General features: G+C 47.0%; 1 protein-coding gene across 1 annotated transcript; it reads left to right on the forward strand.

Annotated features, from left to right (window-relative positions):
- Positions 1-250: 250 nt before the first annotated feature.
- On the forward strand, positions 251-24,927 carry LOC135805378 (heterogeneous nuclear ribonucleoprotein L-like). The gene is made up of 17 exons (XM_065319407.1): positions 251-566; positions 5,086-5,292; positions 5,691-5,739; positions 7,050-7,088; positions 7,725-7,792; positions 8,603-8,626; positions 11,992-12,412; positions 12,669-12,780; positions 16,419-16,612; positions 17,092-17,214; positions 18,995-19,116; positions 19,651-19,749; positions 20,097-20,128; positions 21,598-21,671; positions 22,129-22,189; positions 22,700-22,798; positions 23,948-24,927. Exons 2-17 carry the CDS (start codon positions 5,111-5,113, stop codon positions 24,022-24,024), a joined length of 1,776 nt encoding a protein of 591 aa, XP_065175479.1. The 5' UTR covers positions 251-566; positions 5,086-5,110; the 3' UTR covers positions 24,025-24,927.
- Positions 24,928-25,492: the final 565 nt, after the last annotated feature.

Here is a 25,492-nt window from a genome sequence, read left to right on the forward strand (position 1 = left end):
TGCTGCACTGCATGCATGCAGTAGTAGCTGCTACGACTACGGCTCTGTACCGTCCATTTATCGAATTTTGATTCTGATCAATGACATTATGTGGATCTACATCATACGTCACACATCACAATCATCATGACGTACACACACTTTACTGGCAAGTTTTTTCTTCCTCAATGTTTTTCGCGCAATCAATCGGATGATTTTTGGCTATTTTTTTCGCTTGCCAGGCTTTTTTTTGTGCAGTTTGGCCTGCTTCGCAAACTCTTTTTTTTTTGAAGGACATTCAATGTTTCCAGTCAGTCAGAGTGTTTGGCTGGTCAGGTAGCTTGCAAGATCATCAGTATTATCAAGAGTACTCTTGGTATTATTATGCATAATACGCATAGGCAGGCTATTTGTTGCATGAATCCCTGATTTCTGTGCAGTCTTGAAGGTTGTTTGTTCAACATTAAAGCGAGGTGGAGAAGTTACATGCAGCGTTTTCCTTTGACGCCACTGACGAACCATCCCAATCAAAAGGACTCGACTTTACTCCTTTGCCACCTGTGAAAGCAGTTGACATACTCAATTTAGTAAGTGTGGCCAAGTGCCGTAGTTTGTATATCTTCTCTTCGCTCTGCTGCTGCAGAAGTAGGAATTAGAGTTATACGATGCAGAGGAACTGCGATGCAGTCTGTGTTGTTTTCAAATGATCTATTATTGGGTGCGATGTATGAATTCGGATGATTGTTGGCTGGGTATGTGTATAGAAGAATCATGCATGTTAACCTACGGCCTGCCTACAAATGGTGGCAACGTTTGGATTCTCGGCTCTGTGCTAGCACACTGTTAGGTGCACCATCCATCCATCACCATACTTGTGCTGGCTCTGATTAATAACTGTAGTCTATTCGTTGGAAACTGCCACCGTAACCTTTTGGTGTCTCCCACATATAGTCAACTTCGCTAATAATGACTGTGGATATAACGACAATTCGCGAATAACGACAGAATGTCCATGGCCAGAGCAAAGTTCCATCCAACTGTAATACATATAATGAGACTTCGGGTATAACGACACTTCGCGAATAAGGACACTTTTTTGATGCCCCGCCGAGTGTCGTTATAAACGAAGTTGACTGTAGTTGTAGATATCGTGAAAACAACAGTGCATCCCGCATTGTGTGACCCATGCAATCATTCCTTGCCAAATTTGAGGCCAGTAGATTTTTCAAGTTTAAAGTGGGTTTTGAGCCTCAATTCGGCTAAAAACGGGCTTTCAAAAGGTAGCGGGACTATTTAGGTTGAATGGACTGTAGCACCTGTGTACAAGTATTCTAGAACGTTTCTTTTTAAACAATTATGGATCTAATCTAACCAGTTGATTATATGGGAAATATAAACCTGAGACCAAAAATCCTTTTCGTGACTCCGAGTTTCGTGGTTCAAAAAACACTCATCAGTGTCTTTTTTGAAACACGAAACTCGGAGTCACGAGAAGGATTTTTGGTCTCTGTTGTTCTGCCCTGTGTGGTAAGCTCTGCCCCTTTTTGAGGTATTGAGCACTGTTTGCAGCAAAGACTACAGACACTTTGTGAAATATAAACCTGTAAACCTGCTTCCTGCCAACTGCCTGACTCAACACAAGTGTCGGACATCAAGTGGAGCACCATTCTACTGCTTCCTTCTCCTCCATGCATCCATTCCCATACAAGGTGAACGTGAACTGGGCTTCGCCTGGTCACCAGCGATTCAAAAATTTCTCGCACATGACCCCAAAAAGTGACTGTTGGTACAACCTTGAAAACGCCCTTAGTCTATACAAACTGAGGTGCAGCCGCTGTTTGTAAGTTGGTTAATATTTCCCATATAATCAAGTGAGTAGTAACTTCAGCAGGTTGTAACTCAGTCAAACTTCGCTCAAATTCAACGATCCTAATATCCAGGTCGAAGAGAAAACTCTCAGCATTCTGTAGAACCCGTCCGCGAAGCGCTGCGATCAACGGTTCCTGAGATAAATCGCTCGTACTTTGAGCCGAGATCGCAGCAACTTGAAAAACGTGGTGTGCGTGCTAAAGATGAGTATTTTGAGACTTTTCCTCGCTCTGAATTAATCACATTTCCGTGGGTTTCACTAGTAGAACTCTCAAGAGTGCACAGTGAAAATAATCGAAACTCTGCGATCAAGAAAAATGAAACGGCTGGAGCAGGACGGAATTGCACACTTTTCAAGCAGTTTTCGCTACTTTGCTGCTCTGCAGCGCTGGAGATATGGTGTCCTGGTCATCATGTGTGATCTCAGTCTCTTCCTCTCGCGGAGACCTTTCCAGGAGAACTTGCAGGAAGCCTAAGATTGTGAAGATTGGGTGAGTAGAACTGAAGTTACGATCCAAAGAAAGTGGAAATACGCAGAATTTTGAAAATTCCAATCGGCTCCTGAAGGAGTAACTGTCCACCACTGTAACTAGATACTACATACAGTCAGAAAGTGCAACAAGGTCCTTACCGTAGAACCTTCCGAGTTGGAAGGCTGTTGGTTAGCGCTTCGGAGATGTGTTGGAGCTAGGTGTCAGGTCGTCGAATTCTCAGTACTCTGTCAGTTTTGTGCCTAATTGTTGCACTTTCTGACTGTATATACCGTAAAATCCAGCCAGAGTGCCCCTACCTCCTCGACGCGTCGAGAAGGTTCGGGTGGAGAGGGGCGGATGGTCGAGTCCTACTTGCCGCATTCAGTACTGCTTGAAAACAGTACTCACCCTACAAAAACTGTTCGTGCTTCTCGTGCACCGACCAAAGGTCAAGAGCGAGGAGTCATACAGACCCGTCAAAACTCAGGGTTTGTGCGATCCCTTGGGCAAGAGGGTGGGCACTGTTGCGTACATTTCCAAAGGGGTCGAGCATGCATCTGCAGTACAGTACGGCATCACAGAGTCGTACGAGGATAGAATCGATCACTTCCCTGAGAGGAAGTCATGGAGGGGCGGATGGGAGAGACGGGGCGCTCTGGCGGGATTTTACGGTACAGTTATGGCAAGCAAAATCCGACACTTGGCATAAGGGACTACACCGTGCAGTGTGCAGCCCTGCATACGTAGTACGTGTGTTATGGGGTATTCACACGACAGGCACTTGCACGTTTTACAGGGAGTGACATACGAGAAAAGTGACTGTGTGGATTCACATGGCTACACTCGATGACAGGCACGTTTTCATTTTTGAATTCTTCACCGACCAGTAGCCATGGGTATTTCAAATTTTCAAAACACGCATACAATAATTATCATGCTCTAAAGAGCCGCATAAAAAATCAAGTTTTGTTTCGCGCTTTTCGGAGTAAATGTACTCGTGCACGCCACGATTATCGTGAAAGTGGGGCCCCAGCTCGCTTGCACTTTTCAGCCACTTTCAGCCACTTTTCTCGTTCACAGGTAAAATACCATAGCAACTTTCCGGTGCACGTGGATTTGCCTGTCGTGTGAATACCCCATTACGTACAACTTTTATCTGTCTCATGACAGAATTCGTATTCATCGCAGTGAAGGTTCACAAGAAAGGTTCAAAGGTGCTGGCAAAATGAATGGGGACTCGACTGGATACCAATACTCCTTATGTGTACCATGTCTGTGAACTGTTTGTATCTACGCTGTGACCTTTCGACATGTTTGGGATGCATACAGCTCTAATGTACAAATTAGGTGCAGCTCATTACATCATTGATGTCCATTTGTGGCGCTGTCCCCTATGGCAAGTGTCGGATTTCGCTTGCCACGAGCCACGACTGTTGTAGCTACAGTGGTGGACAGTTACTCTTCACTCGTCTCCATAAGTCCTTTTCCTTTCTACATTTATTATTGTCTCAACAGCCGAGTTTCAAATTGAGAGGTTATCTTATGCTTGTACTGAGCTGATCTGGTCCTAAAAAGGAGTTTATACCTGTTTTATATCTATATACCAGTACATGCAGTCTATATTCTCTTCATCGAAGTACATGTACCATGTTATATTGAAAATACAAGTCAGGAGTGTTGCGCAGGGGAGAGAGGAGGAGTTTGTGTTCAAGCTCAGTGTTAGCCAGAGTCCATGATGAAATTGCTTCTGATTCATTGTACTTAGACATGTGGAGGTCAATCATGTCTTACTCAACAGCTCATGACGTCATGATAATAAATACCTTGCTGCCCTAGCTGAGGGTATCAGTGGCTTCCTGTTGTGAAGTGTGGAATTAAGAGTGGTAAAATACCGAGCCTGAGCATTGCCGCGCGTGCAGTGTCAGTTGATGTAGCATCTTGATAATGAGCATCGCTCAGCACAGACGTTTCCCACTGTAGTGCTCAGCCTGTATTCGCAATGCCGTGTTGCCATTGGCGTGGCTAGGTACTATGCTGAGGCCTGAAGTGACTTTTGTGCATTGGGACTTGCTGACAGTGCATTCAGTGAGACTATACATGTGCTCAACCCCCTCCCCCCTAAACAAGTAGTTTTCGTTTCTAAATAAATAAAGTCGACCTACCCTTATAACGATATTTGCGTCCGACCAAGAAATATTGTTATAAGGGTAACTGGTTCATTCATACACATACGTCATAATGCATGAATTTAGTTCAATTTTTACACTCTTCATAGCGTCAAAAACTTATGTACATGCACATTATGTACACAGCAAGGTGCCCACTGGTGCCCCCATCGCATTCCGTCATGTCCTAGCGACTTATCAAGTGAAGCTTGCCCTACCTTGACAGTGGACTCTACATATTCCCTGCTGGATATTGTTATAAAGTGGAAAATGTCGATTGGTCAGCCCATCTTATATTGTTATAGGGGTAATATCGTTATAGCAATATTGTTATAAGGGTAAGCCGGTGTATACAAAAAGTCAATGGAGTGATTTGGTTTGGCAGAAAAATATCGTTATAAGGGTACTATCGTTATAGGGGTTATCGTTATAAGGGTAGGTTGACTGTATCTATATTCACGGATGACCCCTTAGTGTGTACATGTACTGCACCTGCATTTGCAGCTCACACGCTTTAGGAAGTTGCGCAATGAAGTTTGCCACCAGCTTTTCAAGATCAACTGTTTCACTCTCGTCTCCTTTGGTGTGTTTCTTCTTAGGACTTTGGACCGCCCGTTCGTGAGAATGTCAAAGCGGTCATGGATCAACGAGTCCTCCCGGGACTTCCCTGACCCTAAACGGATCAAGAAAGAGGGAATTAGCGAACAGGACCCTCCGTCATCGAGAGTGATCCATTGCCGCAACGTACCAGATGGCTGTAGAGAAGGTGACTTAGTCGGCGCTGTTCAGAGTTTCGGAAGGGTAACGTACGTATCTTGTGTGTTCGTGTTCTTTGTTCCTTTAAAAAAAGAATGTAAAACAGCTGCTATCTCTAGAACAGAGATGTGTGATTTCTGGCACTTACTGTGGTGCCCAGCCTCCTCATTTTCATGCCCCCATTGTCTCATGCAGTTGTGTTCGCTTGTCGTTTAGGACATTTTCTAATTTTTAATTTTTTAGTTGCGTACAGTAGCCTTTTGGATGTTTATTTTCAGTTCTTTTCCCCAGGAACAGTGAATAATGTAAAAGTGGAATGAAGAGCAGTGCATGTTGAGTTATGGCTGTTGTTAGCCCGTAGCAATTTGCTACTGATATGAAGGTGCCGGAAGGCCCGGAGCCATCCGGTCTGATAAGGTTTTTTTGTATCCTCTGACTCTGGATTCAGGTATGCAACTATGATGCCGAAATCTCGCCAAGCACTTGTGGAGTTTGAAGTAAGCATTCTTTGTGCTCTGCACACTTTGAAAACGCTGTCCAAATTTGTAAAATGTGCCGAAGTACTAAGTTAAGTACCAGTATGTACGCTACTTCACTGGAGCTCGCGCTATTCCGCCGACTTGACTTGACACAAAGTGTTTTAGGAAATTAGAGGCCACATGCCTTGTACTGCTCTTTTTTCTCTCCGAAACTCATTCTTTCGTATCTGGCTTGCAGGTGTTGAGTTTTGGAGAGAGAAAAAAGAGCAGTACGAGGCGTGTGGCATTTAATTTCCTAAAAAATGAATTGTGTAAAAAATATAATTAAAATCACGGTTCGCGTTATACTCTGTTAGGCTGAGCTTTGCGCATCCATAGGAATGCCACCACCCTCATCATCCTCATCATAAGATCAAAGGCGCATATGCAGCTTCTAAAACGGTGGGCGAAGCGGTGGGAGGTGAGTAAATCAGACCCATCACCACATGGTCAAAGTAAAGTTTTGATAAATTCCCAATTTAAGCAGTATGGCTTAACCCTTTAGAAGCTGCCCCATACTTGCATGCGTAGAATTCTGCGCATTCATTTGTGAAACTTCAACAGGTCATATTGAACTCAGTCAAACCTAGCTCAAATTCTACGGTCCAAATATCCGGGTCGAAGAAAACACTCTCAGCATGCCGTAGAACCCATCCACGAAGCGCTGCGATCAACCGTTCCTGAGATAAATCGCTCGTAAGTTGAGCCATGACAGCAGCAACTTGAAAAGCGTGGAGTGCCGCGCGAAAGTTGAGATTTTTGAGACTTAGTCCTCACATTGAGTTACTCAAATTTGCGTGGGTTTCTCTGGTAGAACTCTCAAGAGTACACAGTGAAAAAATTGAAACTCTGCGATTGAGAAAAATGAAACGGCTGGACCAGGACGAAATTGCACGCTTTTCAAGCAGTTTTTGCTACTTCGCTGCTCTCCAGCGCTGAAGATATGGTGTCTTGGTCATCATGTGTGACCTCAGTCTCGTCCTCTCGCGGCGACCTTTCCAGGAAGCCTAAGATTGTGAAGATTGAGTGAGTGGAACATCCACACTTTGTGGTAAGGTACGTGCACATGTATGTGTATAATCATGTTCATGTGCATGTGTGTGTGTGTATGTTTATGTGTGTGCATGTGTGTGTGTGTGTATGTTTATGTGTGTGCATGTGTGTGTGTGTGTATGTTTATGTGTGTGCATGTGGATACTTATATGTGGGTGGGTGGGTGGGTGTGCGTGTGATGTACGGATGCTTGCATGTATGTGTACGCATGTGTCTTACTTGTGTTTGCCCCACAGACTACAGAGCAAGCGGTTGCTCTTCGAGACTTTGCTACAGTAAGGGATGAACGTTGTTTGCCTGTTTATTTGCTATTGATGTCCTTCTTCGTCATTGTCATGAGTTGTATGTCCAGGGTGTATATTAGGTGCTGGCTTGCCTCATGTACACTCTTACTGTCTAAGCAAAATGCATGTATCAGCATGTGTGCACTTCTGAACTAGCTGTTCTTCAAACAGTGATAATTATTATACTTGTACTGATGTAGTTTGTCATCAGAACTATCTGAACTGCGCCAGTGATTCATAGGCGCAAAGATTTATTCACCGATCTGTCGCTTATGTCAATACGGACATACATGTAGAATTTCTGTTGCCAGCAGAGATTTCTGTGTTAATTAACAAGTACCGTGGTCTCTTGTGTTAAAGCCTGTCTCATAATGATATAGAAGCCTGTTTTGAATGCAAGCCTTATTTCCAAGATGCACCGTCAGAACATAGCCTGGGTTTAGTGTTGACATACACAGAAATACCTGGTTTACTTACAAGCCTAATTTCAATAGAAGACTAGCACTGACATCAGCTTCTACAGAAAAAGCCCGCTTTTAGACGCGATATTACGGGTGAACTGGTAGCTGTCTTTTCTATTTGTTGACATGTTTCTTCTTTGGTCCACTGTTGTTTTTGTCCTGGTAGCAAAACGAACTTCCCGTCTTGGGCAGACCGGTTTTCTTCAATTTCTCTGTCAGCCAAAGCATTAAAAGGTTAGCTTGTTGGTGGCAAGGCGTATAATATAGGTTGGCAGTGATTCCACTTTATTCGCATGTTGTGTGAGAAGCCATTCATTCACGCGAAAGTTGTCAGTTGATCTCTTGTATGTACCTTTCCCGGGAATGCTATACACTCCCAACTCCCCTTATCCAGCTTCTTCCGCTACCCAGACTGTCTTTGCGTCATGTGGTGTACTGTGTTCGACTGTATTGGCATTCCTTTTGGTTTGGAAAGTTCTCCGACCTAGTGTACAGGGACACATCTGGATTGGAGTTCCAAAGTTGTGTAATGTAGTTCTCTATCATGGATCGGGATCAGCCCCACGTAGTCAATGTGATGAGCTTGGGTGTTATTTGTAGTTTTGTACGCATTAGCACCGTGAACTTTGCGTCGTATCTTGCACTAGCATTCCTCTGCTGCTGCTGCTGTGTAGAATAGGCCTCGTTCCACGATGACGCGTGTACACACATGCACCGACACCGATGCCCCTGCACGCACACTTGAACGGGCACACGTATACACACGCGTGCACACGCGCGGATGTGCCATGCCACGAGCATTCTGTTTTTGAACAGATCGGTCTGTCTCGACTGGACCTGAATGTGTCGTGATCTTGTTACTGTGGGTTGTAGCTTGTACATGTCTTGGAAAAAAAATCATTGTATTGATGCATGGTAACATTGGTTGTTGTAGATTGGAACTTACCACTTATTGTGAGTGCGGGAGTGGGTGGGTGTGGGTGCGGTGCTGTGCGTATCGATTGTCTCATTGTCTTCTGTCATTTTGTTTCTGTGTCCTGCAAGGTTCCCGCAAGATCTACAGAATAGGTATGTAGTTGTCCTGTGCTGTTCTCACTCGTATTGTTTGGCCGAGAAACGAAATGTTCCTTTGTGAAAATTAACTTAATAAAGTACACATTGACAGACATGTAGAGCACGAAAAGAGCTTCATTTTGATGTACATGTCATACTATACAAAATATGGGTTCATATACATTTAACCCCTTAACTACCGCGCATACTTGAAATCGTCGATATACCGACGATATTTATGAAGTGCATACTGGCGCTGGATAGACCACTGTACAAACTATCGTAACTGTAAAAAAGTATCGGATCTTCACAAATGACGGCTCGTTGGAAAGCTGGTAAACAGAGCTTTCTAGCGTGTTTCGATCGTAGCAGTACAACGGACGAAGTGCGAAGTGCAAAAATACTTCAAATTTCTTTCCACGCACTGCTCAAGTGAGCTGCATGCGCGAAACACCCAACCAGACTGTGACGTAGCCCATGTGCAATGGGCACCAACATGTTCACTTGAGCAGCGCGAATCTTTCCCAGTTTGAGCGATCGATCTGCGTTGAGTATGAGTGCTGATCTGACAGAAATTGGCGTCGGGTGTGGAATATAGTTCTGAGGGCGCAATAGAGCGGCTTTCAAAGAGGATGGCAGTAGCTCTGTTGTGCCTGCTGTGGCTGGAGTACAACGGATCGATAGAAGAGACTCCCAGCTGTCCATTGGACATGATGCGTTCAGCAATACCTTCCGAGTCACTGATTACTGTGGCAACATCTGGCAGCACAGATTTGAGCATTTCCAAAGTATGGGTGGCCCAGCCTCTCTCTATGTTGACCAAACCAAGACTGTAGCCTCGGTGGTTGGTGGTGATCTGGAAAGAAGAACCATACTTGCAACCATGTTTGCTGGTCACGGCGCTATGGAGGGTGGTGTTCTCCTCTCCTTCCAACTCCTCAGCTAACTGGAGACTGACCGGACCTTTCAGCTCAACATAAAGCTGGGAGAGTGTTCCATGCGATGGAAGACAGTGAGCCCGTTTGCCAACCAGAACGAGAACGCTGTTTATGACTTTTCTCACATTGAAAATACCAGCTGGCCAGCAGCTCCAGGCAGCATTGTCGTACATATGGCAAGTACATCCCGTCCGCCATTATTTTACCGTCTGTATTGACATGCAGAGACGATGCCCACTACGCAGTGCAACTTTCTCCTTCTCAGACGCAAACAGGTGTTTGTTCAGGAGTTCCACCTCCTCTTGCAACCAAGCGATCGCAGAGTCAGCATCCGCGAGGTTCTTTCTCAGTTGGTACTCCTTCTGGTGTTGCTTATTCAGGAGTGCCTCGGCTTCATCAGTGTCATAAGAAGCTCATCCTTGGCCGATAGTGTACGGCGATGCCTGCGTGTACTGCCACGTCGTGTCTTTGCCCCATGCCAGTAAACAAGGCCATCAACACAATCCTCAACAAAAGAGTACAGCTCACAGAATGACAACGCACCAGGAAGTCCAGTGTAAAAGCGAGCCAGTGAGTCGTCATGCTCAATGAGATGATATGTTAACCCTTTACTGTCCGTACATACAAGCATTGATCCAATGGGATCGATGGGGTAGGCATTTTGAAATTATCGTAACTTGCTCAAATCTAGGTCTTTTGGAGAGATAGAAAAATATGTAGGTCGAAGAGAAAAGTCTCAGCTGTCGCCTCGAACAATTCCCGAAGCGATACGAAGAGCGGTTGCTGAGTTATCGCACTCGTAATTCTGGTCCCGGGAAATGTGCGTTCAGAGCGCGACGCGCGTGTCGACGGCTGGGATTTTCCCTGTTTACGTCACCTGTTGGCAAGGCTACACCGATTCAAATTCAAAAGTAGGTTCCCGGGAGTCTCTACGAAAATATTTGAGCTCGATACGAGCAACAGGGGTGACATGGTGGATTGAGATCGATCTCGAGCGTGAGCTCAGCGCTTTTGCGCGTTCCCTGGCTTGCAGCGCTGGACCAGTGCATCCTGTGGCGCCGAGTGTGGGCTCATTGCGTTCGTCTCGTCAAGACCTTTCCAGGATGCCCAAGATCGTGGAAATCGTCAAATTCAAACCAAAATTACGTCTAATTTTAGTTTCAGATTTTGTGGTTGCGTGGGCTTGTATACATTTTAATCGGACAGTAAAGGGTTAAAGTATTGCTCTTGCGCAGCTGCGCATTCTGCGACTCCACTTCTCCGAGTCTCGATACTAACTGGTCTGCACGCATCTCCATCTCTGAAAGTTTCTTGCGGAGGGTCTCGATGGTTTCTCCAGCATCCTCTACAGCTGGAGATGGTGGGTCTGCCTCGGCAGAAACATCCACAGGCACAGGTGTAGGTTCCTTGCGCTTTTTCGGCGACTGGACAAGACGCACAGCAGGTGGCTTGCGCTTGGATTCTCCCTTCCAAAAGGAGAACACAGAAGGAATATCAGTCCTTCCTTTGCACTTACCTCCCTCGAAGTGAGCACTGCGCACACGGGTGTGCACATTGATGCAAAGAGAATATGTTTTCATGGGAGCAAGCCATTTCTTGAGCAAGGGCTTATTTTTCAGAGGCAAGCGATAAAACAAAATGCCTTCGCTGCCTTTCTTGCCGGTTTTGTGATGGCAACCAAACACAGTACAGGTGTTCATGGCGGAACACAGACAGGGACACTGGAACTCAGAAACTGCACTGGATGGGGAAGGAAACAACCGCTAACAGCAAAAACGGAAATCTGCAAAGGAAGCCCGAAAAACCAGGTAGGTGGCCAGCAAGGCCACCCAAAGAACCACGTCAGCCAATGATGTTAGTGCCGCAAATGTCCCATTATTATTCCTTGAACGTTTTCGAACCATCTCATCAGAACTATTACTGGTAAATCAAATAGTAAGGTATTGAATTAGAAACATGGAAACGGTGGGGCACACGTTTTCTAATATTTCTTTGACTGCCCATGTTATATCTGTGCTAGAATATGTCTAGAAGATCACAGGTTTTCACTCATGTGTTCGGGTACTGTTAATAAGTGAGTGCGTTACATACGCAGCGCACCGTTTCTCTTTGAGCAACTTCAGTGGATGTCACTTTCTTAGTACGTCCTCTGATAAGACATACTCTTGCTTTTTGAATTCTTTATTCTCACGATGGCACCATCGCCAATAAGAGATTCTCAGTACGGACATTGCCCGGAGCAGGGGTGTATTGATCCATACTGAAGTATGGTGGGATAAGAACTACTTCCAAGTACGGTGGATCCGTAGTGCACTTTCCTGCTACCCGTGTGGGTACGTCTTACCCAGGTTCTACTGTGGTAAGTTTACTGGCTTACTTGTAGGTTGAGGTGCCCTGTGTACAATGTTTTTTTAGTTTTTTTTTACTGTGTGTGTTTCCCAGCGGTCCGAATGAACGGCCAACTCGCTATGATGCGTACGAGGCAGGGAATTTTGAGGCCAGTGCTCGTTCTGGTGGCGGCGGCGGAGGATCTGGTGGGGCCGGTGCTGGCCCCGCAGAAGAGCAGTTCTACGGCGGCGCTACCTACGGTGGGCCACGCCAGGAGCGCCCCCACCGTGAGTACGGGCCCAACAAAATCCTCCTGCTCACCATCCTGAACCCGCTGTATCCGATCACGGTCAATGTCCTGCACACTATAACCCGGGAACACGGCCAAGTGCAGCGCATCGCTATCTTCCACAAAACCGGCATCCAGGCACTGGTCGAGTTTGCCTCCGTCGAGCAAGCCGTCAGAGCCAAGCAAGAACTGGACGGTGCTGACATCTATGCCGGCTGCTGCACCCTGAACATTGAGTTTTCTAAGGTACATGCACTTATAGTACTGCGGTCTAATCCTACCAGTACCAGTACTGATTGCTAGCACAAGTAGTCCATTGCTACGTTTGACTGAGTCTCCTCAGCTGCTGGATGCCATGTGCCTGGATTTACAAGGCTGTGTCTTTGTGTTGTGTATTATGCTTCGAAGTAAATATTTAGCTTCCTGGACCTGTCTTCAGCTAGCAATATTCGTGGAATACATGTACCATTATTGTTTGGGCGTTGTTCCGTTTCTGCTTCAGGCCGACCGTGTCAACGTTGCAGCTAATAACGACGATTCATGGGACTTTACTGGTGGCTCATCTGATCAAGGTGCACCGCCAAGACGCACTCTACAGCCAACCCCGGCTGGCAGTAAGTTGCTGTCCTTGCCTCTGTGTCTAGACTTTCTTTCACTGCTTGATTGTGTACGATTGGTCATTGAGTCCTGCGTGTGTGCGTGCATGCACGTGCGCACATGTGCCATGCAAGCTTTGTGTTGTCCGCAACGCGTGGAATCAACTGTGTTCTGGTTGGTCAGTCAGTGCTGATCTGGTGCTCCACAATGTGCTCTACGTGTGATCTAGAATGTGATCGTGCGAGCACTTCACAGCAGTAGCCGTGGATATTGTGGTCGTCTGCTCACTGTGTTTGATCTCAGATGGGAACACACTGTGAGCTCATGAATGTACTTGTACACATACACATGCATGCGTTCATGCATGCCCGCATGCAGGCACGTGTAAACACTGCATTGTTGTGTGTGGTGAAGAAAAAAGTTTATACTTTGACTGTAGTACATGAGTCGTCACTACCAGTAGGCTTTCATATTAATTTCTCGTATTCAAGTTCCAGCATTCACACATTCACCGTCTCTCTTGGCTACGTTCTTGTCAAGTTTCTCCAAGCTCCCGTGTGCATGCCTGTATCTCCCATTATCAGGGTGAATGTGTGATCATGTGTACGTGGCTGTTGCAGAGATAAACTTTGTGTGGGGGTAGATAAGGAAATGGCAGTAGGTTAGCTCTCAGCTTTCCAGACCTGCCAAGTACTGGGAGTGCTTTTTCTGGATCGCCAGGGCAAATTCTCGGGATTTGCCTTGGTTTTTCGGGATATGTCATATTTTTTCCAAAATTCCATTGCCAACTTTTTCAAAATGATGACGCCAAAATGTTGTGACATGATCAGTGATATTCATGTTCAGGACTCAAAGCGGAGGTTTTTCAGCGACGGTTCATGGAAGGAGCACTAGTAGATCCACTGGTACTACAGCTATGGCAGTACAGAATCAATAAGGACGACTAGACAAGTCACTTGAAGTGCTCTGAGAACACTATCAAGACTTGTTTCGTGTACAGTGATTTTTGGGATAATTGACAGGGATTTCGGGATCGCGGGAGTTCATCCAAAAATGCGGGATACTTGGCAGGTATGGCTTTCGCAAGCAAATCGAATGTTTCTCGAACTTTGGTATGGGACGTTTGGTGCCTTTTTAGTATCGCAAGTGGAGGAAAAATATCTGGGAGGACGTGTGTTGTTGTTGTAGCGAAACAAGAAAGAACCTGGCTTTTTCCCTGTTTACTCCCGTCCAAAGTTTATCTCTGTGACATCACAGGTCGACATATCCTGGGAGATTATGGTGTCATCACAAAGTCACTGAATTTAGTGAAAACTTCCAGCCGCTGGAACTCTAGAATGGCTGTTCCGATCAACCTGAGATGTTCACCACTGTAGCCAGTGCAGTTTTCACTACAAGCTGTGAAGTTCATTCCGGGGCAAACTTCCCCTAGACAATGAACTCGGAAAGGTCTCTTTTCACACCCACCCGGAGGCAATTGCCAGTCTGCCATATTATTAATTTTCATGTTTAATTGCAAGTGACCCGGGAATGTTTCCCACTGAGCCCCCGGACTACCCTGTCTCTGTAGCGTTTGAAAACACTTGCCAATCCTCCATGTCCAGTTTGAACCCATGCTCTCCCACTATCATACAGCACAGCATGCAGTGTAGTACAATGGACAGTGCCTGACCAACACAGTACAGCCGTCGCCGCCTCCGAACTTATCAATCGGGAGCCAAACCTTCCACGGTCTCCGCGTGCACTTCACATTGCATTGCGCTGTGCAAGGTCATACTGCATGCTCATGTACATGTAGACCTACATGTGCCCAGGCCAGGGCAGTACTTCTCAAGCCGGTGATCAAAGCAGTGCTGCACGAAGTGGAAAATGAGAGGGAGCCACACGCACTGATCAGGCTGCATCCAGCAGTAGCAGCAACAACAGCAACAGGATTCGAGTTGTGTAACAGTACTATCGCATGACGGGGTGACTACTGTCATGGAACACGGACATCGTCCACTTGTGCAATAATAATACTAATACCACCATGCCAAGCACCGACAGAGTGGAGTAGTGTAGTACCATTATCACCACTACTCACCACTACTGCCAGCCGGCGGTGGTGGCGGCAGCATGGTTTCAGAGTAGTGTATCAACCTGGATGCCAAGTAAGACCAGTATGTCCACCCTTGGACCCGGCAGCACCAACCAAACTACTCTATGGCAGCCCAACAACATGGAAGATACTCTGGCAGCCAGGCGAGCTAGAAAACTAAACCGCACATCAACATAGACCTTCCTGTGAATACAACTTGGATTACTGACTGCATGCCACAGACACAGTCAGTGGACACAATGCTACCCAAGCACTCGGAGGAGCTGAAAGCATGATAGACACGCCATACATCAAGCTGCACGACAACTAGGCACAAGCCCACAACCAGTTTCACACCAACATCCGTAGTAAGTACATGTGCAGGCAACTTTTGTCAGCGTAAAGCAAAGCCAACACATGACCGCAGAACGTCCCTCTAGTCTTCCTTCTGTGTGCATCTCTCTCTCTCTCTCTATCTATCTATCTCTCCTCCTCTCTCTCTCTCTCTCTCTCTCTCTCTCTCTCTCTCTCTCTCTCTCTCTCTCTCTCTCTCATTCGCACATTAGCATGCCATGTACCGTCTGCTCTTCTGTGATGTGTACCCATTGCCACTCTGCACCATGGCATAATCAAACATTTTCACGCCTGTCCACTTGTCATTCGGATTGTGCAGACATGAAGATACAGCGTATTGCATGTGTAGCTCCCAGCCGGATCACAAGTACATATCGACAGCATCCTACCCTACTCTTGCACTGTATATCCTGAGTTAATTCTTAATGAGCTGATCATCATGACCCAACATGCCCTGCAGCAATCTGACCTTAGGACCCTGTTTGTAGGGCTTTGGGTGTAAGTGCCCCTGCTTCGGTTGCCGTGTTTCTCATGGTAATCGATAGTGTGCCGCTGTACATTGTGCTTTGAGAGTGGATGCCATTATGGTCTGTGCTGTCTTTGTTTGTGCTTGCCAGGTGTTGCTGGCTGGGGATGTCTGGCCGTTGGTGTTGCCTCACTCCGTGGGCAGTGTGGAAGGATGTTCCACTCCATGCACTGCTGGCATGATCCAGTGGGGAAGGACGTTCCACTGCGCACACTGCTGCCATGCACAGTTTAGAAGATGCTAGCCTGTTTCTTCATGGAAGCTGGCTACCGCCCGCCCCAGCATTTGCAGGCTACGACGTTACGTGCTGCTTGCTTCCTTTGGCCACGTCCTGATTAACCTCTGCGTTCCTCCTTCACCTCCGAGATGTCCACGAGTGATCCAATTGGAGTCAGTTGAGCTGCATTAGCTGGTGTTGCCAGATCCTCTGCTGTACGGCACAACCACTCTATCATCTCACACGTCTCATCTTTATTTTTTCTTTTAAACTGTCATACCCTGTCCTGTTGCTACGGGGGGGGGGGGGGGGGGGGGGGACGGGGGGACGGGGGGACGGGGGGACGCTGTGTCTCTGTATCCATCATTGTATGGATTGGTACTTGGTTGTACCAGTTTTTGTTCTAATTTGCCTGTCCTTCTGGCTGTGTGTGGTGTGTGTGCGTGCGTGTGTGTGCGTGCATCTTGTTATATCCATTAAGGACATGAGGAGTACGCTGGTGGCCGAGATGAGCGATACTATGATGAAGGTCGAGGTGGAAACAATTACCGTGGGGATCGTGATGCTGGTCACTATGGTGGTGGTGGCCGCGGCGGTGGTGGTGGTGGCCGCGGTGGTGGTGGCGGCGGCAGTCGAGGTGGTGGTGACGGTGGTTACGAGGAGGACTACCGGCAGGTAAAGTATTAGTGTCGGCAGTTCTGTTGCTGCCGGCGGTCGCGGTGGTGGTGGCGCGGTGATGGGGGGGGGGGGGGGGGGGGGGGTGTTGTTAGGTTATAGTGGTGGAAAGTTATCGGGCAAACATAGTTTGTACCGCATTTTTGCTGCTTTGTACAGCAGATTTTGACCTACTAGTATCTGTCCGTTTGCTGTACTGAGTCTCTTGCTTTGTAAATGTTGATCAGAAGTGAAATGCTTGCTGGATGCTGTCCGTTGTTACACTAGTACGGTTGTACCCAACGGAAGCCGGATGCAGTCGAAAGATGACGTCTACACTAGCGTTTTGATTCTTGTACCCCTCTCCTCAACCACTGCTTTCGGCAGTTGTCCCTGTGCGGTAGGTGTGAATTGCTACCCACAGGGAATTGTGTTGTGTGATGTGCAGGGTGTACAGTCATGTACGTGTTGTATTGCTGGTACGGTCTTGTTCTGTGCAGGGTGGCTATGACGAGAGTGCTGGTCAGGGTGGTGCCGTGCTCATGGTCTACAACCTGGATCCCGACAGGATCAACTGCGATCGCCTGTTCAACATCTTCTGCGCGTATGGCAACGTGTCCAGGGTACGTGCATCCATTGCTTGGCCGCTATTGCTTTGTGTTCTCTGCATGATTTGAAGACGGGTCCTTCAAGCATCTTCATTTCTAGTATCTACCGGTGCTTAATACTTCACAACTGTATCAAAAAAGACCTAGAAATGGGGAGGGCGTTGTAACTGTGCCCACCCTGTGAAAGGGGTGGGGGGGGGGGGGGGGCATTCGTATGTGTCAGGAGGTGGGAGAGGAAATCAAGGCATGGAAATACATGTGTGGTTGTTATGTTCTCATGCACACCACTACTACTAGACAACAGGAACTAGTTTGGTGACAAGATAATAGAAACTAAATATTTACATTCTCAAGTGAGGAAGAAGAGCCAGGAGAACACATGAATCCAGAATATGGATGCGTGCATGCGTCCAATAGAGACATGACGTAATCACGTGAAGCAAGGCGTATATCTTGAAGTACATGCGCAATACATGAGTAGCTAGCATGATACATCACGTCCCTTCTGAGATAGAAATATAACAATTACATTTACATACATGTATCTCAGTGGCAGAGAAGGTAGGAGAGGAAATGAAGGCGTTCTGCGTATGGCTATGATTGCTGCTACACTGGTTGGAAGTGAATCCGTACTCGTATGTTGATATCTACAGAGGAGTAGAACCCAATACTGTACCATGTCTAGAAATGACCGCTAGCTGCTTTGAAGTAGTCAGAAACATAATAGCCCACTGAGTATACACATTGTACAGGTGTACGAAATCCTGTAGACCCTGCGGCTGGGTGTTGAATGTACAGAACCCTATTGCTTCCACTACACTCTCCACAGTCTCCAGTAGGGAACCAGCACCAAGGCACTTCATGAAGCCAACCTTTGCAGAACTGCCATGTTCATGTACTCGGTATCGCTGCACATGCATACACGCACGCACACACACACACACACACACACACACACACACACACACACACACACACCATGTACCATGTACCATGTATACGCCCGTCGCAAGAGAAGCACGCAAATCTACAAATGCACTGGATATGCACCCACAGATTTTCTTTTATAGCAATGATAGCGGACAAGATCTGAATGAGACAGATGAAGACTAGCGCCAGATAACGGTCTACACACACCTCAGACCTACACACACACACACACACACACACACACACACACACACACACACACACACACACACACACACACACACACACACACACACACACACACACACCATACACACACACACACACACACCATACACACACGCACACACACACACACACACACACACACACACACACACACACACACACACACACACACACACACACACACACACACACACACACAAATACATACATACATACATACATACCTCAGATCTCAGACATTCCCATCGCGGAAGCGATGATAGCGAACAGCTATGTTAGACATAGCAACTTGTGCTGGGATTACACCATTCAACAGCTTGCAAGGCTGATGAATTGACCGCCACTATTTTCTAGCCTGGTATCCACCACACAGCTGATTGAAGTGGCTTTTTCTGGCCAGTGAATCCCTATTTTTCATTTTTTTGTTGTTGTTTACATACACACACACACACACACACACACACACACACACACACACACACACACACACACACACACACACACACACACACACACACACACACACACACACACACACACACACACACACACTTTGCGACGGTCCCGTACATTTGACTGTGTCTGCTTTGTTGGCTGAGTAAGCTGTTTGCCTGTCTTTGACTGGACCTGTGTGCAGATTAAGGTGTTTGTAAAGAAGACCGGTGCTGCTATGGTTCAGATGGACCGCCGGGAGGGTGCTTTGAATGTTGTTAAGCTGCTGAATGGTGCACAGTTCATGGGCAAGGAGCTGCAGATCAGGTGAGCAGTGACGGCCAGCCACCAGCCGTTTCCTCGTCGTAATCCTCTGTAGAGTAGTACATGGGTCCTCCGTTTGATACTGCTGTGCAGGGTCTGGAAGGCCAAACTTCTCCGCAGTGTGCTAGTGCAGGCCAAAGACTGTTGGTGCTTTGCTGGCAGTCACCTCGTATATTCTAGGTGTTCTCTGTTTTAAAGTGCTCAGCAAAGAACACAACCGAATCGCCCGGCTTCATGTACGTACCGTTGGCGGCAAGCTCAACCAGCAGCTTGTTAGCAGCATCGTAGAGTTGGAACGTGACATTGACCTCGTTCATATGCTGCAGCTCTGCAGTGTGACTATGTCTGCAGCCCACTATGTACTGGTGTGGCAGGCCAAGATGTTAGCCCGTTGGTGCTTGACTGCCAGTCACTTTACCCGTGTCACTTTGCCCCCCCCCCCCCCCACACACACACTTCGAAGTATTGTTCTCTGTAAAGGCTTGTTCTGCATTCGAGGTTTCCGCTGACGTTGCCCGTGTTGTGCTCTGTGTTTAGCTTTTCTCGTCATGACACGATTCAGGACCGTGGCCTTGTTGGACAGCTTCCAGATGGTACACCAGCTGTTTGTGATTACACAAACTCCAGGAACAACAGGTAGCGTGAAGCCTGTCCTGTAACATTCATAATCAAAGACATACCTGTAATCTGAAGACTCTTTTGACGGTTTATTGCTGTGCAATATACGTGCCGGTCTTGAATTCAGTATTGATGTTCTGCGAATTACGATTACAGCCTCGCAGTTTAGCTTTCTAGGTCTGTAGTTGGGCCATAATACCAAGAATGAAAGATTGGAAAGAGAATGTGAGTGCTACCTCAAACTCTTGTACATGGCGGTGTCATGCTTGTGGTATGCACTATGCTGCGCTAAATGGCTCCTTTGATGACCACCTGACTTGTACGGTTATGCATGGCACGCACTGATTTTGTTTCCCCTCTGACAGATTCATGTCACCGGAGCAAAGCCGCAAGAACCGTATCCTCCTGTTCTGGCCGTCATTCATCCCATGATAGTGTGTGTGTGTGTGTGTGTGTGTGTGTGTGTGTGTGTGTGTGTGTGTGTGCGCGTGCGTGTGTGTGTGTGTGTGGTGTGTGTGCGCGCGCGCACATGCGTGCATGCGCGTGTGTGTGTGTGTGTGTGTGTGTCTTCTCTTTCTCAGACTCTTCCTGACTTTTCTTTCATTCTCCTGGGTGGTTACCAACAGCCAGTGTATGCCGGAGTATGTGGTGTGGTGTGTGTAGAAAAAAATGAAAAATGAAAAAAAATAGGGATTCACTGGCCAGAAAAAGTCACTTCAAACAGCTGTGTGGTGGATACCAGGCTAAAAATAGTGGCGGTCAATTCATCAGCCTCGCAAGCTGTTGAATGGTGTAATCCTAGCACAAGTTGCTATGTCTAACATAGCTGTTCGCTATCATCGCTTCCGCGATGGGCATGTCTGAGGTCTGAGGTGTGTATGTGTGTGTGTGTGTGTGTTTGGATATGGTGGTAGGGTGTCATAATGACAGTGTGTGCCGGTGTATGGATATGGTGGTTGGGGTGTCGTACATGTACTGTAAAAGCAGAAATTTTCGGTGGTGTAATATTTTCGGTATTCTCCAAAATCGGCGGTTCGGCGGAGGGAAATTTTCGGTAAACCCGCGTTCCAGGTAAGTGTGTACTAGTACTATACCGACATTTTCGGTGCGTTTTATTTTCGGTAAAAATTTCGGCACCGAAGTTACCGAAAATAAAACACCACCGAAAATTTCTGCTTTTACAGTATGCTACCACTGTAGTACAGTGCTGCTGGCTGTGAAACCTGACCTCTTGCTTCAGAACCACATTGTGAGTTACATGGCGGACATGTGAACTGAGATGGGCTGCGCAAACTGTACGACATTAGGGGCTGCTTCATGCGGGTCGTAGAAACTACTACAGTTGTGCCCAAAGAAATCCCGACCCATGAGCATGAGCATGAGCAGCGCCAAGGCTTATGCGGCCCTCGGATGTGATTTTGGACCGTGCATGACGGACTTGAAATGGAAACTTGTGCTGCTTTTGACTCGCGGGTCGGATTTCTTAGGTCACGGCTGTAGAAAGAGTGCACCAGTGATCAGTGATCGGATTTCACTAGACAACACCAAGGAGCAGCAACGCTTGGCGGAGGCTGGCAGAGGCAGATAGTAGAGGTGGTGGCCAAGCAGGCAGATGTGTTTTGCTTTTCACATGGCGTCAGACTCCTAAAGTGTGGCCTGAAAGTAGTCTACTGTTAGTATTCTTACATGTGTGAGATTAGGAACCGGGTCAATGTCGTGCAGTTCACTAGCCCCTTGGCATGGTCTTTGTGTTCCCAGCAGTATGTTTGCTTATTGAAATAATTGGACGTGTGATCTAGTGATGTGGCGGTCTGTCGTACTGGTATAGTGCTGTGGTATGGGGACCTTGACTCCAGTGGTTGCCAGACATGATCAATCCTACCCGTGTGCTGCACTTCTTCAATGCGTACAATGAGGTCACAGAGGATGATCTTAGCAAGGTGAGTTATAACCCGTGCCTCGTATCCAGTTCAGGTGTGTGTGTTTACGTGTGTGTGTGTGTGTGTGTGTGTGTGTTTCTGAAAGTGAGAGAGACAGAGACTGACTGAGAGACAGACAGACATAGAGACAGACAGACATAGAGACAGACAGACAGACAGACTGACTGAGAGACAGACAGACAGACAGACAGACAGACAGACAGACAGACAGACAGACAGACAGACAGACAGACAGACAGACAGACAGACAGACAGACATAGAGACAGACAGACAGACAGACAGACTGACTGAGAGACAGACAGACAGACAGACAGAACTGTAGCTATAGTGTTGACCCAGTAATCTCACTCGCAGAGTTTTGATTGAAGGTACCAGGCTCGGAGTCTCTTTTGTATGTATGTAATGCACATTCCTCTCCTTCTGTACCTGTAACTTGCATTTGTTCATGCATTATAGATTTTCTCAGCAGCTAAAGCTCCAGTGCCAGCTAGAGTGACTATTTTCGACAAGAAAGGAGGTTAGTGGTTGTATCCAATGTGGTCTCTTCACCATTGATCTCAGTGTTCTGTTTTTACCAATTATAAACTCATTTGTAGTAAGGCCATGGAAAGAAAATGGTTATTGTCAGCACCCGCCTCAATTTTTCGCCCTGGCCAAATAATATTATGTAATTCTCGACCTTCGAACACCATCTTGCGCAGGAATGCCAAATTTAATGTTTTTTGAAATATTTATTCTCACGATGGCCATTGGCCCATAAGAGATTGGTGTTGCTGTTGTTGCTGCTGCTGCTGTTGCTGCTGCTGCTGCTGTTGTTGTTGTTGTTGCTGCTGCTGCGATTGTCGTTGTTGTTGTTGTCATCGTCATCTTTGTCATGGGTGTGATTGTCGTGATAATCATCACTACCGTTGTTGTTGTTGTTGTTGTTGTTGTTGTTGTTGTTGTTGTTGTTGTTGTTGTTGTTGTTGTTGTTGTTGTTGTTGTTGTTGTTGTTGTTGTTGTTGTTGTTGTTGTTGCCTTTCTGCAGGTCCTACATCTCGTGTCACTGGACTTGTGGAGTATTCAGACGCAGGTCATGCACTGGAAGCCATGGCTTTGTGCAACCACGTGACTATCCATGCTCCAAGTAAGAGCAGTCGCTGCACAATAGCCCAATAGAGTGGGGGGGGGGGGGGGGGCTTACGTTATATTGTGGATGTGCTACAAGTAGTACAATCGATTTAGGGAGTACCTCCTACAAAGTAGTCGTAACCCTGTCTCCTGTTCTCACCCTGATGTGGGCAAGCAAAAGGGAGTTCTTTGGCAATTCGGTCACATACTTTGTAGAGGAAAAACTTCAGAACCGGTACGCACACACGCACATGCACACACGCACGTGCGCACACACACGCACGTGCGCACACACACGCACACACACACACACACACACACACACACACACCCGGCTCTAGTCAGCCCCGCCATCCTCATTATCCACGGGTAACGAATGAACTTGCAACAACAGTCCTGATACTCCCTTGACAAACTTCGGTTGTATGATGAGCAGAATGGCAGTTCACAGGAAGACCATGGCTTTCTCCAACTCTCCAACTTGAAGCAGTGGAACATTTTCTCTGCTATGGCTGACTCACAACCAGAGAGGTGAAGTGACGATGGCAAAAAAAGCAGACTGGTGCAGAATCTGATGTTGCAACGTGAAAGGAAACGTTGGAAACATCACCGCAGACTCAGTGTGGGTATTTCTTAACTTGATTTCTGAAATAGGAAAGAAAAAGAGAGGCCATGGATGCGCTCTTAGCAACTCTGCGGGCCAGTTTGTACTGCTGTGATGCTATGACTGTATATACTCTGCTTGCCAGGGTGTGTGGGGTGCTTGCCAGGGTGTGTGGGGTGCTTGCCAGGGTGTGTGGGGTGCTTGCCAGGGTGTGTGGGGTGCTTGCCAGGGTGTGTGGGGTGCTTGCCAGGGTGTGTGGGGTGCTTGCCAGGGTGTGTGGGGTGCTTGCCAGGGTGTGTGGGGTGCTTGCCAGGGTGTGTGGGGTGCTTGCCAGGGTGTGTGGGGTGCTTGCCAGGGTGTGTGGGGTGCTTGCCAGGGTGTGTGGGGTGCTTGCCAGGGTGTGTGGGGTGCTTGCCAGGGTGTGTGGGGTGCTTGCCAGGGTATGTGGGGTGCTTGCCAGGGTGTGTGGGGTGCTTGCATTCAGCACGGATATGTGCAAAACTTTCTCTTTTCTCTCAGTTTGGCAATGGTATGCATATGTTGCTGTTTGTCTGCTTTCAGATGGACAAGGTTTCTTGTTCAAGTTGGCATTTTCTCAGTCCCATCCTAAGACGTCGAATGAAGATTCCCGACACTAGCGCCGTTTCTCTTTGATCAACGTAGGCCAGTTGGTGCTTGGCCTTTTATGTTTCCGGGAGTCGTGTGGTGTGCTTTACCTCTTGCTGGTATTCCGCTCTTTTTTCGCCTGATGCACGTCTGCTTGTGTGTACCTGCTATGAATGCACAATGCGATGATGAGCACTGGTGTTGAACCTGTGCTGTGTGTATGTGTGTGTGTATGTGTGTGTGTGCCGTGTTGTGCATAGACCTGTGGATACTGTGTTTGTTTGTTTGTGTGCATGTGTGTGTGTGTGTATCATAGCTGTGCATCTGTGCACAATTTAGGTGCAACTCCATCATTTAGTGATAGCAGCGACACTGCTAACAGCATTCACCCTTGTACAGCCAACAGTAGCAGCAGCAGCAGCAGCAGCAGCAGCAGTAGCAGCAGTCCACAAATGGCCACGACGTGTCCATGTAACTAGTACTAGTCACGCTGTAGTGTACAAAGTGTACAGTAAACACTTGACACTGGCATGCACTGGCAGTGTTTGAAGCATGTCCCATGACTGTATTCATGTACTTCAACAAGTGCTAAGTAACTTAGAGGTCATTACTAAGGAACGCACTTCAACTCTCCTACAGTGTATGGCTTTTTGTGTGGTATTCCTTTCCTTTTCGCCTGTTTTTTACTATACCGGTGCTTGTATGTATTCTACTACAGTGTATAGAATACTATGGACGTACTCCCGGCTCGCTTTGTGTTATGTGTGATGTAGACGTAGCACTATGTCATGTTTTTACCCCAGTTCTGTTTTGCTGTGGACTAATGCGATGCTGCTGGACTCTCTGTGTTTCCAACTATTATTGTACAGTGTACCATGCTGTACCGGCCATGTACAGTGTACCATGCTGTACCAGCCATGTTGCTGTGCTTCTCACTCTCAGTATGATTCGCTGTGTGTGTGTGGGGGGGGGGGGGGGGGGCACGTTCCGGTGTCACTGCGCAGAAAGGTTGTCCTTTCCCGGTTCTAGGTGCTTGCGCAAACAGGTACAGAACTGTCGGGCGCCGAAGAACGGGGGGGGGGGGGGGTCAGGGTTCTAGCCTAGCTCGTTCTTAATTTTAACGAACACAGCAGTAAGAGCAACAGCAGTGAAATTTACAAGTGTGGATTTTAACAATCAAAGCGAGAAATGAACAAAGGAGAAAGGAAGGAAAGACAACGTGATAACACATAATCAATGTACTGCTGTTATGTGTTACCACGTTGTCTTTCCTTCCTTTCTCCTTTGTTCATTTCTCGCTTTGATTGTTAAAATTCACACTTGTAAATTTCACTGCTGTTGCTCTTAGTGTTATTTCTTGAACACAGCAGTTTCGTTCTTATTCGATGGTACAGTCTTACATGCATGTACATTTATACAGAGTTGTACATCTGCGTGTACATTTTTTCTACTTTGAACAGCCTCTTTTATAGGCGATTCACACGACAGGCAAATCCACGT

This window comes from Sycon ciliatum, chromosome 1 (genome assembly GCF_964019385.1).
Source record: "Sycon ciliatum chromosome 1, ocSycCili1.1, whole genome shotgun sequence".
Lineage (NCBI taxonomy): Eukaryota > Metazoa > Porifera > Calcarea > Leucosolenida > Sycettidae > Sycon > Sycon ciliatum.